This window comes from Microcaecilia unicolor, chromosome 2 (assembly GCF_901765095.1).
Source record: "Microcaecilia unicolor chromosome 2, aMicUni1.1, whole genome shotgun sequence".
In the NCBI taxonomy this organism is placed as follows: Eukaryota; Metazoa; Chordata; class Amphibia; order Gymnophiona; family Siphonopidae; genus Microcaecilia; species Microcaecilia unicolor.
The window spans coordinates 440,209,055-440,226,029 of record NC_044032.1 but is presented as its reverse complement, the minus strand read 5'-3'; the positions used below and the strand labels follow the sequence as shown (position 1 = coordinate 440,226,029).

At 43.7% G+C, this 16,975-nt stretch overlaps 1 protein-coding gene across 1 annotated transcript in view; it reads left to right on the top strand.

Annotated features, from left to right (window-relative positions):
- EGF (epidermal growth factor) overlaps positions 1-16,975 on the top strand; it is a 102,140-nt gene that overhangs the window by 8,426 nt on the left and 76,739 nt on the right. Inside the window, exons 2-3 of the mRNA XM_030190858.1 lie at positions 13,128-13,327; positions 16,595-16,773. Coding sequence (XP_030046718.1) covers positions 13,128-13,327; positions 16,595-16,773 — 379 coding nt within the window. The remainder of the gene's footprint in view (positions 1-13,127; positions 13,328-16,594; positions 16,774-16,975) is intronic.

Below are 16,975 nucleotides of genomic sequence, written 5' to 3'. Positions count from 1 at the left end.
ACAGAAGAAGTGGTTTATTACAAGGTTACCCGATGTGGCCACGTTTCGCCCTCAGGCTGCGTCAGGGGTACAAAAAACTAAAAGGGGTAAAAAGCAAAGTGAACCCCTAAAAGTAGTCATATAACCACCTTACATAAGTGCTTCTTAAGTCTGAAGCAATATCCCAAGTTTACTCAGCAGACTTCGCAATGCTATGTTGACTGGCAGCAACATAGCATTGCGAAGTCTGCTGAGTAAGCTTGGGATATTGCTTCAGACTTAAGAAGCACTTATGTAAGGTGGTTATATGACTACTTTTAGGGGTTCACTTTGCTTTTTACCCCTTTTAGTTTTTTGTACCCCTGACGCAGCCTGAGGGCGAAATGTGGCCACATCGGGTAACCTTGTAATAAACCACTTCTTCTGTTACCCTCCTGTTCTATTTTTTTGTCTTTTTTGATCTGCTTTTTTCTCTTTTGGTTTGTTATTTCTGTGGCAGATCTTTTCCTTTTTTTTATTTCTGTCACCCTATTTAGGGGTCCAAACCAGTTTGGGAGTCACTTCTCTAAGCTTTCGTTTGCAGGCCATTAGGTATTTTTCCTTAATTTAATTCCTCCCTTTCTCCTCACCTCACATCCCCAGTGTGGCTGATACAGTGATGGTCCTTGACTGCAGCTCCTTTTGAGTCTAACATGAATGTACTTTGATTCAGGTGCAACTGTAAGTCCTGCAGGGTCAGGAACATACCACAATGTGATTCAACTTGAACTACTCCTGAAAAAGATACAAGCTAAATCTCAGATCTCATCCATGTGTCCCTTTAGAATGCTTGATGAAGGATTAGCAGTCTAAGCCCACAAATTGAACCTGGAACTCCTGCTCAGTGCTATACAGAACTGCTGCTGAGCCACTGGGCTAGGCCCCATAATAACAGTCTCTTATCTATGACTTGAAAAGTTGCATTTATTTTAGTGCAAGTGGAAATTATGTCGGTGACTTCCCTTTTCTCTTAAATTCTCTCTCACTAATCTGACAAGAATCCTCACTAACAACTACTCATTGAATTATCCTCCCGTCTTCTCCAGTCTGTTTTCCTCCCAAAAGCTGAGAGGTACAAAAATGAACCACAGCCACTAAATTGCTTTGGCTATCTCATATATCCCAGCAACAGCTTCCCCTAATGAGACCCTTCCTTCCTGTGAATGACATTGGCTTAAGAAGTACAAAAAGGGCAGTGCGCGGCCATGTGACTAACCCTTGTGAATGGAAGAATGAAGTTCTTGGCGTTGCTGGTGAAAAGCTCCTTTGTGTGGGCTCAGGGGATAATACATTGGGAAGTCAGCAACAGTGATGATTCATGTTGAGGTGCTGGCAGCTCTGAAAGCCATTGTGCATCAGCACACATGTCCATTCCTCTTTCTATTGAGGCCTGAGAGATGGGACATTAGCATGCTTGACAGGCTGCAGAGAATCTGAGCGTGAAGGGCTGCTCTGTTGCCAAGTCACTGGGCAGCTAGCAACAGTCTAAAGCAAGACTTAGTTTTTTAAGGTAAGGCATTAACATTTCCTGCAATTGAATTCATTCAAGGTTGGGTATCAGACCCATTTACAAGATTCCAGAAGTGACCAGTGAAATAAACAATGAGTCTTTAGACAGCTATGGGAAACTATTTTAGCGTGCCACGCACAGCTGTCTACAGCCTTTCTGCTTCTCATCTGTGCTAGCTACTGTTGCGAATGTGTCCAGCATCCAAAAGTGAGCAACTCTTGTTTGGAGGCACTGTGAATACGATAAGTTCTGATTTGGTCTTTAGTATTTTTTCTTTATTATGATTTTGGGCTAGTAGAGCATATCTGAGTGAGTCCTAATGTTGTCTATAGTATATATACAAAGAGAGAAGATATTTCAGTATTAATACAACTGGCCCATGGCATTGGTTGGGAATGCTTACTTCTTTAGCAAAATGGCAAAATGCCTGTAATGTCTCCTATAACTCATCAAGTACCTCATGAAAGACTCCAGAGGAAATTGGAGAGTCATGGGATAGGAGGTAGTGTTCTATTGTGCATTAAAAACTGGTTAAAAGATAGAAAACAGAGAGTAGGGTTAAATGGTCAGTATTCTCAATGGAGAAGGGTAGTTAGTGGAGTTCCCCAGGGGTCTGTGCTGGGACCGCTGCTTTTTAACATATTTATTGTGAGAGTGCAGGTGAAAGGGGATCCGGGAAGGCACGAAGAAAGGGGGTGCAGGGAGCCGGGGAATCCCAACGGGGCAGATTTCATGTGCACAACACCCACATTCAGAAAGCTGGGCTACTGGAGGCAGAGAGGTTGGCTGGGTTAAGGAAGAAGGGGAGGAACTACCAGTCCCAGAATCCTTCTCTTCCCCACCCGGCTGTGCAAGAGTTAGGGGAGGAGATAGGAGATTGGAAAATGGTCTCTGAGGAAGGTGATGAGGGCCAGCTGGAGAGATTGGGGGTGGGGGAAGTTGAAGAGGAGGATAAAATGGAGATTATTGAAGGGCTAGAGGAGGAACAGATGGAGATTGGAGCTCTGTCTCAAACCCGAAAAGCTGCTGTAAGAGGGTGGCTAGCTGTACCTTGGAGAGACTGGTGGAAGACCGGAGGAGAGAGGTTGAGGCGCTGGGGAAGATCTCTACTAAAGAGGGAACAGGTGCAGCCCTGGGAGAGAAAGAGGGCTGGGCACAATTGAAACCCCAGCCTGAACCAGGTAGGAACCAAGCTGTGTAACTGTGCTGTAAGGAGGTGCAAGAAAGACTGTGAAAACTGTTTCCTACTGAAAAGGTCTGAGCTGCAACCTAACAAGCTACTGTGTTTTCTTTCTGATAATGTACTGTTCCCTAAGAGAAGTAATCTTAGGTCAAGTGAAGTGAAGTTACATGGACTGTTTTGAACCTGACTGGTGCTTTGGGTAGCAAGCCCTAAACAACCTGGAGTTAAGGTGTGCCTGGGCGTTTATGTTGACCTGAAGCAAGAAAATAAAAGCCCTTACTTATAAATGTTGTGCTTTGAATGTACCTCTGTGAAAGGAATGTAAGGAGGAAGGAGTCCTGGAAGCTCTCAGGGCCTGGAGCTGAGGCTCAAAGCAGCCAGATTGCTGTGGAGTGAGGCAGCAGCCGTGTGAAGAAGAAGGCAGCTAAGTAGGGTCGAGCCTGGCTGGGTCCTGGAAGGGCAACCCAGCTACATTATAAATGATTTAGAGATGGGAGTAACTAGTGAGGTAATTAAATTTGCTGATGACACAAAGTTATTCAAAGTCGTTAAATCACAGGAGGATTGTGAAAAATTACAAGAGGATCTTATGCGACTGGGTGTCTAAATGGCAGATGATGTTTAATGTGAGCAAGTGCAAAGTGATGCATGTGGGAAAGAGGAACCCAAATTATAGCTACGTCATGCAAGGTTCCACGTTAGGAGTCACGGACCAAGAAAGGGATCTAGGTGTCGTCGTTGATGATATGTTGAAACCTTCTGCTCAGTGTGCTGCTGCGGCTAAGAAAGCAAATAGAATATTAGGTATTATTAGGAAAGGAATGGAAAACAAAAATGAGGACATTATAATGCCTTTGTATTGATCCATGGTGTGACCGCACCTCGAATATTGTGTTCAATTCTGGTCGCTGCATCTCAAAAAAGATATAGTGGAATTAGAAAAGGACGAAGAAAATGATAAAGGGGATGGGACGACTTCCCTATGAGGAAAGGCTAAAGTGGCTAGGGCTCTTCAGCTTGGAGAAAAGGTGACTGAGGGGAGATATGATAGAGGTTTATAAAATAATGAGTGGAGTTGAACGGGTAGATGTGAAGCATCTGTTTACGCTTTCCAAAAATACTAGGACTAGGGGGCATATGATGAAGGTACAATGCAGTAAATTTAAAACAAATCAGAGAAATATTTTCTTCACTCAATGTGTAATTAAACTCTGGAATTTGTTGCCAGAGAATGTGGTAAAGGCGGTTAGCTTAGCAGAGTTTTAAAAGGGTTTTGGCGGCTTCCTAAAGGAAAAGTCCATAGACCATTATTGAATGGACTTGGAGAAAATCCACTATTTCTGGGATAAGCAGTATAAAATGTTTTGTACTTTTTGGGGATCTTTCCAGGTATTTATGACCTGGATTGGCCACTGTTGGAAACAGGATGCTGGGCTTGATGGACCTTTGGTCTGTCCCAGTATGGCAATATTTATGTACTTATGCAACTTTACCAAAAAAAAAAAAAGAAAAAAAAAGAGGCAAAACAGTCTGCATGGCATATAATATAAAAACCTGTGCAAAAACAACAGGCCAAATGTCACAAAAACTTTTATTCTTTTTTTAAAAATTATATCTTTATTGAATAACTAGTAAAAAAGGCCCGTTTCTGGAGCAAATGAAACGGGCGCTAGCAAGGTTTTCCTCCCCAACCCCCCTCCCTACCCACCTCTTTGTCGTTGTGAAGGCACTGACGCCATTGCTCTGCACCTCGTCAACACACGCCACCTTCATCTCCTGAGTCCTTGTTTGTTGTGAAGCCACTGACGCCATTGCTCCGCCCTCAATCTGTGACGCCATTGCTCCGCCCTCAATGTCATAACGTTTGACGCGAGGGCGTGGCCCAGAGACAGTGATTTCGGTGGCTTCACCACCACGAACCCTTTGAACCCGAAGGAAGTGCCTGAAGGAAGTGACACTGACGTCAGTGTCCTCAGAACGTTGAGGGTGAGTTTTATTATATAGGATCAGTCATACAAATCATTGAGGTTGACAAAAGGGTCTCTGGGTTTATGGAGGTTCTTACACTTTCCTGGAGCCTGCCGACTTGATAGCTAACTTCCAAACTAAAAGCCCCCTTCCTTAACTTTCCTAATTCAGCAGTAATGAACATCCATTGTTAAAAATTTAACAGTGTGCTTTATACCCTAGGTGACACAATCCCAAATAGGAGATCAGATCTTCCTAAAAGATCTCCAGCTATTAGGTTTTGCTTCCCTAACTTGATACTTCTTCATGACCATCAGGTCAAAGAGTGTATTTTTCTAGTGTGCCAATTTATTAAAGTACATTTACGAGCCATTAGAAAGGGTTTCTTTAATAGTAATTTCTTTAATAGTAATTTCTTTCCTTCAGACAAATCAAAACGTAAGACTAGTGAGGTCATTTTCTGAATGTACAGTTCCAATAAGTGGCAGAGATATTGTGTGTGTGTGTGTGTGGGGGGGGGGGGGGGGGGGGGGGGGGTTGACTGGCAGCAGTATAAACGTCTATGTTGTTATTGCACAACACAGATGTTCATGTGCTGTGAAAAGGACCATGTCTGTGCTTGCTGTTTTCCCTTCCATATTTTGGCCAGGTTTGTTTCTAAAATGGACATTCCTACTTCATGTACTGGCACACAGACATCCATTACACCATGCATTTTACAACAGATTTTATGTAGGCAGATTCTGCTCTAAAACTATAGGAGAACACCAGACATCCCATCTTGGAGATCTGATTTCCTGTTTGAACATACTTTCTAAAATGCCCTTCCACAGGTTCAAAGTCTTTTCAGGCAGCGTCTTATTGGGTTCCACAAGTTTCCAGACATTCAACAGTGACATTCAACTTTGTGTTTCTTTAGAGAAGGCGTGTTGAGGCCAGTTTGCAAGCCGATTGAGTGTGTATGAGAGTGAATAAGTTGCTTTTGAATTCCTATATGACTAAAATTCTTTGGATATATCACAGGACCTGTTTAGATAATCGACTTCAGTGGTTTGAGGTGTGCACATTAAAGACCAAATTCTATCAATGGCACCGAGAAATCGGAGCAAAAAAAAAAACAGTACTAAATTCTATTCTATAAACAGGGCTCAATGTTAGGTGCTGTTTATAGAATAACACTTAGCAGCGGGATCTTCTCCTAACTTTAGATGCGAGGATTTACACCAATTAAACTCTAGTGTAAATTCCTGCTCCTAATTTAGGTGCAGATCGTCTTTATTCTATAACAGCGTGCGTAAGTTGCAAAAACATCCCCAATCCACCCGTGACCCTCCCATGGCCGCACCTCCTTCTTGGAACAATGCATAAAATTTATGCATGGATTCTGGTTTGTAAGTTTACATGTGCAAATTGAAATTAATCCCAATTAGCACCAACAATTGAATATGAGGGCCCAATTATTGGCGCTAATCGGCTTGTTATTCCATTAAATTGCGTGTGCAATTTTTAGCACCACTTCTAGAATTCAGGGGTAAGTGTTGACTTTGATGTGGGATTGACTTTTGAAAATAAAATCTTTCATATACCGAAGGCTTGTTTTTGCTATCTTTGGTAACTGATGAAAATTCATTTGGACTTACCTCATAAACATTTTCAGCTATTTTGTGTGCTTTTATTTTGGCATGCAGGGCTGCTGAGGAAAAGCTTGAAGAGTTTACAGCAAGTGCAAAATGTTGCAGCCAAGCTTTTGGTCTTGGCGGGACCGAGAGATCACTCTTTTCTTATTTTTTCTTTGCTTTATTAGCTGCTAATGAGCAAACATTCAATTTAAATTGTTAGTTTTAGGTTCAAAGCACTGCATCAGATAGGGCCTGGATATATTATAAATTTTACAAGTATGGTGTGTACCTATATATGACCTGGCAATTCCAGGATGAATGATTATTGGTTAGGTTATCCTGTACTGAGGATTTTGCTTTATCATGTGCAATTCCATTCTTGTGGAACAAATTATCTGCCTACCTATGGTTGCTGGATTATCTGTGGAGGTTTTGGTGAGCCTTAAAGACTCATTTATTTGTACCTGTAACAGGGCTGCACAATGTATCTTCCTATTCAGTGACAGGAAGAACATTCTGGATCCATGCTCAAATGAAGGAGTGGTCTGACCAAGCCATCCATATAGAAGACAGTACCCCAGGTGGTGCCTGAGCCTCTTTTGGGTTCCTACAGCTTCTCCTGCTTCCTCACATTCCTTTCAAGGAAAGAAGATGTCCAGTCCCTGCTTGCAGAGCTACACACATTTATTCTTCTCTCCAAAATCATAGGAGACATCCCCTGCCTATGACTGGCAGGCTGGCTCATTTTCCATAACTTAGCAAAAGAAAGACAGGTCAGATTAGGAGCAAGGACTCCAGAAGGTTCTCCTCTGTCTACACAGAGGGCACATTGAGGTGAATTTGTTATTGGGCAAAGGACTAGTTCTCAAAATAGGATAACCTGTAATCCTACAAACTCCCCCCCCCCTGCAAAAACAAAACAAAATAGAGGTTTACAGTATATAAAGCCAAAAGACAGAGGAAAAATAGAAAATGTCACCCTTCTGCCATCATCTTCTCTGAATGTACAGTTGTGAAGGGCCTTTCGGGCCTTATCTGTCATCACATTCATGTGCCTATGTGACTGCCTTTTCTGGAAAGGTACCAATTGTTGGGCAATGTTGGAATGAATCTCAACTTCAAGTGCCTTTTGGTTTTCTTTTTCTGAGCCATATATACAATATTTGCAGGGACTGGACGCACCTATTGGATAATGTTCCTTCAACAGGGTTGTTGTCCAGAGATGAGTGATTCTTTCTACACAGAAACATTCACAAGTATAAATTATTTGCTTGACGTTTCCTCTCCCTGTCGGTAATTCAAGCATTTCACTGACCAGACAAAAACCTTCATTAAACAGAATAACGAAAAAGAAAAATGTAGGATATCTGTCAGGCTCCTGAGACAAAGCAACATTCATTTGCCATTTACGTAAACTGAATATTTTAAATATTCTCACATTGAGTTGCTCAGTGTCAACACCAGATGAACAGCCACTAACTTTCTAGAGGCGCTGTGGAATTTTGATAAGAAGCCTTTAACAAAGAGAGGGAAAAGGTCAATATAAGTAGCTTCTTCTAGAGTGGAGTTAATCTGGCAGTGGCAGTCAGTCTACCTTTATAGAAGTATGGATGTTCTGGTAACCTGGTAGTGAGATGAGGACATTGGCACCTTTTACCCCAATCTGACAGCTTTTTTGGAATTCTTAGATCCCATTGTGCAAGGGAGAGCCACTTTGGTGGGTACTCTGGTCTATGAACATGGTAATAAATCTGTACTTTTGAAATTCCCAGATTTTATTCTTGGGACACAGGAGCTGGACGTACCCAGATTTTGCAAGAGCTACACAAGAATGTTGCAAATTGTTTTTAGTCATGTGTGAGGAAACAGGTGGATTGGGAGTGTCATTTTTTTTCATAGATATCCCTGCAAATGTTTGGTGAAATTTCTAGGGGCTAATTACATTTTCTGTGTTTTGAGCAATTAAGATTTTCTTCTTGATGCAAAGAAATGACTTAATCCTGTGACTTTGCACACCAACTTGTGATGTAAATACAGGCAACAATCATGTGAAGTTGCAATTTAGGGCAGAAGTCTGCTGTTTATTGTGCTTAAAACCTTTTCCCATTTTAGTGTATTTCTTTTGTGTTCTCCTTGTTTTTGGTCTCCTTCTCCATTTATGTTGAGGCCTTTGGAGCTTGCCTGCTGTAATAGTTGTAGGTTTTGGTTTACTTGAGTATTTTCCTTCTTTTAGCCCATTTTTCTGTAGCAAGTGAAAAATGCTTGTGTAAGATTCGATTGCGAGAAATATAAAATAATAATAAAAAAAGAAGTTGGTCATTAAAACCTAGCACATTCGTAATCAGAAACATTATGACAGAACAAAAGTAGTCACAATTCTTTAGGTTTTAGAGGCATTTTAGCTAGATTTTAACTTATTAAAAAAGATTCTTTCATGCCTTTATAGTCAAGATGCTACAATAAATCAAGCTGTTCACCTGAGCTGTTATTAAAAAGGTTTCAGCGTGGTACAATTCCTTATACCTTGCTTAGAACTCCTTTTATGAATCTATCTGCATTGACACAACTGGGCACGTCGCTTAAACTCTCCATTGCTCCAGGTACAACAACTTAGTGCTCCTTTTACAAAGCTGGGCTAGCAATTCCAGCGCAGCAAATGCGATGAAGCCCATAGGAATGGAATGGGTTTTGTTGCATTTGCCACAAAGGAATTGCTAGCGCAGCTTTGTAAAAGGAGCCTTTGGACTGTGAGCCCACCAGGGACACAGAAAGTACCTGCATATAATAAATGTAAACATTTGACCTTTGAACTGAGTGCAGCTGCTAGTGATTTACTGTAAATACTGGGTGTACTTTTGGTGTCCACCCAGATTAATTTACAGAAATGCTGCTCTTTTGTTCATCAACCTCATTGCCACTGCTCGGGGTAGGTGAGCCCTTGGGCTGCAATCAGGTTTACGCCATAGGCTAGGCAGGCCCAAGCTAGCTGCAGGTGAGTCATGCCCCAGTTGAGACTAAGTAGCGAGTGGCACTTATAAGATCCCTTGGGGCACCCTGACAAATCAGGGCAGGGAGTGGCTCTGAAGAGAGCCCATGGGGGATTGGCCTGAGAGAGTCAAGGCCAGGAAGCAGTGGGAGCCTGAAGACAAGGAGATCTGGGAGGCTAGGACCAGGACCAAATGGAGATTCTGACTGAACAAGACTGAGACCTCAAACTGGAGCTGGGCTGGAGCTAAGCTGGACACAAAGCTGGTGACAACGATGGAGACTGGGCTGGAGACGAGGCTGAAAACAAGACTAGAGATGAGGCTGGTGACAAGCTGAATATAAGACTAAGAAGACTGGAGATGAGGCTGGAGATAAGTTGAAGGCATGGCTGGAGACAGGCTGAAGACAAGGTTGAAAACAAGGCTAGAGATGAAGCGGGAAACAAGCTGAAGACAAGGCTGCAACTCTCACTAGGCTGGCTAGATGACCTATTGCAAAGGCAGCCTGAAGAGTTCTCTGATTCCTTATAAGGCCCCTATCTGTGATGTCATCATTGGGCATCCCTGGGGCTTCTCCTATCGCTGGCATTTTCAATGAGTGGGTGCCTAGAGGAGCTGCCGCTGCCTGAAACAGGGCAGGAGCAAGTTGCTGGGCTGGAGAGGCACCCTGGAGCAGCAAAGACAGTGGCACAGATGGCCCATCTTACTGGGAAGGATGCCTGAGGCTCTGGAGAATGCTGCAGAGCAAATCCCCAACATCCCCTGAGGTCAGTGGATGAGCCGGGGCACAAGGCATGGCTGCGGCTGTGACATATATTTTTTCAAGAAACTTTCATCAGTCTTGCAGATCTTTTGCATCATGTTTGGCTTCACTGGGGTCGATATTCAATGTGGTTTATTCTATTCTAGTATTAAAATATTTATGAAATAAGTAAATTTTCAGAGCCAAACAAAAAAGCAGGTAGGTTATCTGATTAGGTATATTTGCTAGATTGAAACATAAAGGAACCATCAAAGGAGAGGGTCCCGCCTGTTGAAACTGTACTCAGTATCCCAGCTGCCGATATTCAGCAGCACTTTACTGGGCAATACAGCTGAATATCAACTCTGATTACGACAGCACTGTCCTGTTAGTGCAGGGGTGGTCCAGGGCGGAGTCAGAGAGGAGCTGGCAGTTATATGGACCACCAGTGCTGTCTTTTGTGTGGTCCTATTTTTGCCCACTTAGCTTTGCATATGCCAGCACTGAATATGGGCTGAATGTCAGAACTTTGGACTCCAGATGCAGGCCCTAATGCCAAAACACAGCCCATATTGAGTCCTTGAAATTGCTCTTTTGGATATACAATAAAGCTATCTCATTGAGAATCCATCTCGCCTGACCTTGAAACTACATGGCATCATGTTTACGCCCCCTTTGAAGAATATCATATACTTGGTGCTTAAATGTTGGTGCCCATTATATAGAGTTGCCCCCAATTTGGGCAGGGTAACCCCATACAATGCACCTGTGTACAGCACTGCATACATCTAGTACTATACAATACTATACTATACATGGTTTTACGTTCCGCTAACGTTCCAAAAAGATTCTAAGCAGATAACAATATTAATTCCTCCTGTCAATGAAAACTATAGATCTTATCAAATGAGATCTTATCCAGCTTATTTTCGAAACAGAAAGACACCCATATTTTGACCCAAATCGGGAGATGGGCGCCTTTATCCCGTGGACGCCCAAATCGGTATAATCGAAAGCCGATTTTGTGTGCCTCCAACTGCAGTCTGTCGCGGGAACGAACAAAGTTTACGGTGGCGTGTTGGAGGTGTGGTGAAGGATGGACTGGGGCATGTTTATCGGCCGAGGAGAGATGGGCACGCTCGGCTGATAATGGAAAAAAAGGGCGCCAGAAGTGAGAATTTGGGTCACTTTTTTTGGACCCTTTTTTGTCACGAACAAGTCCCCAAAAAGTGCCCCAACTGCCCAGATGAGCACTGGAGGGAATCGGGGATGACCTCCCCTGACTCCCCCAGTGGTCACTAATCCCCTCCCACCAAAAAAAAAAGAACTTTAAAAACTTTTTTCCCATCCTGTATGCCAGCCTCAAATGCCATACCCAGCTCCATCACAGCAGTATGCAGGTCCCTGGAGCAGTTGTTAGTGGGTGCAGTGGACTTCAGGCAGGTGGACAAAGGCCCATCCCCCCACCCGTTACACTTGTGGTGGTAAATGGGAGCCCTCCAAACCGCCCCCAAAACCCACTGTACCCACATCTAGGACCACATGAAAAAGAGTCCTAACTATGCCCAGTTATCTATGTGGGTATGACACTGCATATTGACTGCATCCAGCAAAATTCTGAGTGGTGCCAAAGACTCAGACATTCAGTAGTGTTGCCAGAGAGAGCTTAGTACTCAATATTCAGTTCTAAGTTAGCCAATGGTGATCAGCACTGACCACCACTGGCTGAATATTGACCAGAATAAATGATAGTAGTAGATGTGGAGGGGCATAATCGAAAGGGGCGCCCAGGTTTTCCTGAGGACGTCCCAGCGAAGGGGCAGGGAAACCCGTATTATCGAAACAAGATGGGTGTCCATCTTTCATTTCGATAATACAGTCGGGGATGCCTAAATCACGAAATTTAGGTCGACCTTAGAGATGGTTGTCCTTAGAGATGGTCGTCCCCGATTTTCAGCGATAATGGAAACCGAGGACGCCCATCTAAGAAACGACCAAATCCAAGCCCTTTGGTTGTGGGAGGAGCCAGCATTCGTAGTGCACTGGTCCCCCTGACATGCCAAGACACCAACCGAGCACCCTAGGGGGTACTGCAGTGGACTTCAAAAATTGCTCCCAGGTGCATAGCTCCCTTACCTTGTGTGCTGAGCCCCCCAACCCCCCCAAACCCCACTTCCCACAACTGTACACCACTACCATAGCCCTTATGGGTGAAGGGGGGCACCTACATGTGGGTACAGTGGGTGTCTGGTGAGTTTTGAAGGGCTCACATTTACCACCACAAGTGTAACAGGTAGGGGGAATGGGCCTGGGTCTGCCTGCCTGAAGTGTACTGCACCCACTAAAACTGCTCCAGGGAGCTGCATACTGCTGTCATGGAGCTGGGTATGATATTTGAGGCTGGCATAGAGGCTGGAAAAAAATATTTAAAAAAATTTTTTTGAGGGTGGGGAAGTAAGGGGAGGTCATCCCCGATTCCCTCCGGTGGTCATCTGGTCATTTAGGGCACATTTATGTGGCTTGGTCGTAAGAAAAAAAGGACCAGGTAAAGTCATCCAAGTGTTCATCAGGGACGCCCTTCTATTTTCCATTATCGGTCAAGGACACCCATGTGTTAGGCACGCCCCAGTCCCGCTTCACTATGCCTCCGACCCCCCCCCCCCATGAACTTTGGTCATCCCCACAACGGAAAGCAGCTGAGGACACCTAAAATCGGCTTTTGATTATGCCGATTTGGGCGACCCTGTGAGAAGGACACCCATCTTGCGATTTGTGTAGAAAGATGGGCGCCCTTCTCTTTTGAAAATAAGCCTGCTAGTGAAAACTGGGAATTACAAACCCTGAACCTATCAACAGCTGCAAAGATATTTGGAAGGTAAACTAAAAAAAAATATGTTTAATTGCAAGACTGATTATCATGTGAGGGACAGTTTTTTTTCTAGTACTTGTGAACTCTACCAGCAGTTTTGTTCTGGGTTTTCTTTAAATGCTGTTGATTTCTGCATGTGCTCAGTGCTAGATTTCTGTGGAAGAAAAGGTATAGACCTGTAAGGTGTAAACAACACAAAAGGTGTCCACAAAGATTTATGGTCTTTTTCAGCTCCTGAACCATTCTTGATATTCAGCTATGAAGACGCCATTTTTAGAATTGACAGAGAAGGGACCAATCATCGCAAACTGGTGGCTAGTGCTGGCAAGTCAATCATGCTGGATTTCCATTATGAAGAAGAAACAGTCTATTGGGTGGACTCTGAGAAGGGAATCCTACAGAGAGTATTTCTGAATGGCACCAAACGAGAGGTAAAGTTGCTTTCTTTTGACATTCAAATGAGGAAATGTCTACTGCTGGCAGCTAGTGCACTGACTGCTTTCATGGATATGCTGCTTAAAGGGTTGTACTATTCTAACTGCTGCTGCACCAGATTAGAGATAGTTGTACGATAATCAATAAGTCTCAGTCTGCTGGGAACACGACAAACAGCATCCTACAAATGCAAGATTGGTGATTGGAGGAAACAGATTTTAGATGATGTAGCTACTACATAGGTAGTGGTCTGTATCATCTCTGTGGCAATTTATGATCATAGGTGTAAGGGGGTGTCCTAGTATTGGGGTGGTCCATTGATAGATACACACCCCATGGCACTATAGCACATTTTTCTCCAGATCTTCTTCCCTCTTTACTCATTAGATGTGTAGAGACAGCCAAGGAACTGTAATCTTTAGTTGCTCTAACCCGAGGAACTGGGTTCAATTTCCACTGCAGCTCCTTGTGACTCTGGGGAAGTCACTTAACCCTCCATTGCCCAGGTACAAAATAAGTACTTGTATATAATATGTGAACCGTTTTGATTGTAACCATAGAAAGGCAGTATATCAAATCCCATCCCCTTCTCTTTCTCTCTACCAGAGTAAAGGAGTTCTAACCTTTTTGGAGAACAGGGGCTGTGTTCTCCTTCCCGATTGAAAGGATGGGAGGATACACACCTTGGAGAGAAAGTCTGGGCTGGTATCAATATTCAGCCAAAGGGGGAGGGGGTCCTGTCTTTGGTTCCAGATCCCAAGCCACTAGGGTTTTGGCTCTAAGTCCCTGAGCAGTCCCTTAACACCAATGCAAGGGGACAGAATTTTGCTATTAACCTCTTGCCTGCAGCATCTTCTTACGTACAGGGAGAAAGGTTGCTAACTAGTACCATCTCTGACCACAAAGTACTGGGAGTGAGAAGGCTGGAAAGCTGCTGGACTGCTTGAGGTTGCCACTGGAATGGGGAGCCGGTCCACTGCCACCTCCTTTTGCGATGAATAAAGAATACAGGAAAAGAGATGCTACACAATCCAGCCTGAGAAGGAGAAAGCCGAGTCATAAGAACATGTCATACTAGGTCAGACTGATGGTCCATCCAGCCCAGTATCCTGCTTCCAACAGTGGCCAATTCAGGTACCTGAGAGAATCCCAAATAGTAGCAAGATTCATGCTACTGATCCCAGGTACAAGCAGTGGCCAAGGTAAAGCCTCCAGTACCAGATATCCTTCTGGGGAGATCCAGCTTTGCTGTAAGATTTGTAACTAAGAATAGAGGATTAGAGAGAAGATTATAAAAGACTGTATTTGGTAATTTGGTACTTTATAACTTGCCTTCACCTGTCTGATGGATACAATTTATGTAAATAGTGTCTCTGAAGCATTGTTCCAGTCATAGGAACCAAGTTGTCAAAATGATTGCTGGTGCTAAACAACTCCCCCCCCCCCACCTCAATATTCAGTGCTATATACAGTGGTGGAAATAAGTATTTGATCCCTTGCTGATTTTGTAAGTTTGCCCACTGACAAAGACATGAGCAGCCCATAATTGAAGGGTAGGTTATTGGTAACAGTGAGAGATAGCACATCACAAATTAAATCCGGAAAATCACATTGTGGAAAGTATATGAATTTATTTGCATTCTGCAGAGGGAAATAAGTATTTGATCCCCCACCAACCAGTAAGAGATCTGGCCCCTACAGACCAGGTAGATGCTCCAAATCAACTCGTTACCTGCATGACAGACAGCTGTCGGCAATGGTCACCTGTATGAAAGACACCTGTCCACAGACTCAGTGAATCAGTCAGACTCTAACCTCTACAAAATGGCCAAGAGCAAGGAGCTGTCTAAGGATGTCAGGGACAAGATCATACACCTGCACAAGGCTGGAATGGGCTACAAAACCATCAGTAAGACGCTGGGCGAGAAGGAGACAACTGTTGGTGCCATAGTAAGAAAATGGAAGAAGTACAAAATGACTGTCAATCGACAAAGATCTGGGGCTCCACGCAAAATCTCACCTCGTGGGGTATCCTTGATCATGAGGAAGGTTAGAAATCAGCCTACAACTACAAGGGGGGAACTTGTCAATGATCTCAAGGCAGCTGGGACCACTGTCACCACGAAAACCATTGGTAACACATTACGACATAACGGATTGCAATCCTGCAGTGCCCGCAAGGTCCCCCTGCTCCGGAAGGCACATGTGACGGCCCGTCTGAAGTTTGCCAGTGAACACCTGGATGATGCCGAGAGTGATTGGGAGAAGGTGCTGTGGTCAGATGAGACAAAAATTGAGCTCTTTGGCATGAACTCAACTCGCCGTGTTTGGAGGAAGAGAAATGCTGCCTATGACCCAAAGAACACCGTCCCCACTGTCAAGCATGGAGGTGGAAATGTTATGTTTTGGGGGTGTTTCTCTGCTAAGGGCACAGGACTACTTCACCGCATCAATGGGAGAATGGATGGGGCCATGTACCGTACAATTCTGAGTGACAACCTCCTTCCCTCCGCCAGGGCCTTAAAAATGGGTCGTGGCTGGGTCTTCCAGCACGACAATGACCCAAAACATACAGCCAAGGCAACAAAGGAGTGGCTCAGGAAGAAGCACATTAGGGTCATGGAGTGGCCTAGCCAGTCACCAGACCTTAATCCCATTGAAAACTTATGGAGGGAGCTGAAGCTGCGAGTTGCCAAGCGACAGCCCAGAACTCTTAATGATTTAGAGATGATCTGCAAAGAGGAGTGGACCAAAATTCCTCCTGACATGTGTGCAAACCTCATCATCAACTACAGAAGACGTCTGACCGCTGTGCTTGCCAACAAGGGTTTTGCCACCAAGTATTAGGTCTTGTTTGCCAGAGGGATTAAATACTTATTTCCCTCTGCAGAATGCAAATAAATTCATATACTTTCCACAATGTGATTTTCCGGATTTAATTTGTGATGTGCTATCTCTCACTGTTACCAATAACCTACCCTTCAATTATGGGCTGCTCATGTCTTTGTCAGTGGGCAAACTTACAAAATCAGCAAGGGATCAAATACTTATTTCCACCACTGTAACCGGTCAGAATGGTTCCTGGCTAGTTAAATAGTGCTGAATATCGGGTCCATTAATGGCACCTAAATTTAGGTACCCACTTAAAGAATTGCCTTCTATATGTCAGAAGAACTTTTACTACACAAGAGAAGAAGACTTGTCATTTTGTGCCTGTATTGTTAAGACAAACGTTTAGACATTGCTCTATTTTCATTTCACAGACGGTGAGTTTTGTTGAAAAGGGCATTTCAGGGTTTGCGATAGACTGGATAAACAAAGTTCTTCTTTGGGCCAATGAGCAGAAGGGAACCATCGAATCAACGAATGTGAATGGGAAGAATTCCAGAGTCCTTGTGAATCTGGTTCACCCCACAAGCCTGGCTATTGATCCAGTAGAAAGGTAGGTTTACTACCCCTGTCAGCTGCCTTAATAGAGCTTTTCAAGGCAAATAAACAATAGTCTAGCACTATGCAAACATTCTCTTTTTCTTTTCTTGTCCACTCTGCAGCATACTTAGCCCTTTCAACTGTGTGTGGTTTTACTTTACATAGAGCCGTGGCTCAATAAAGAAAATGTGTTTACTATCATCATATTTACTTAA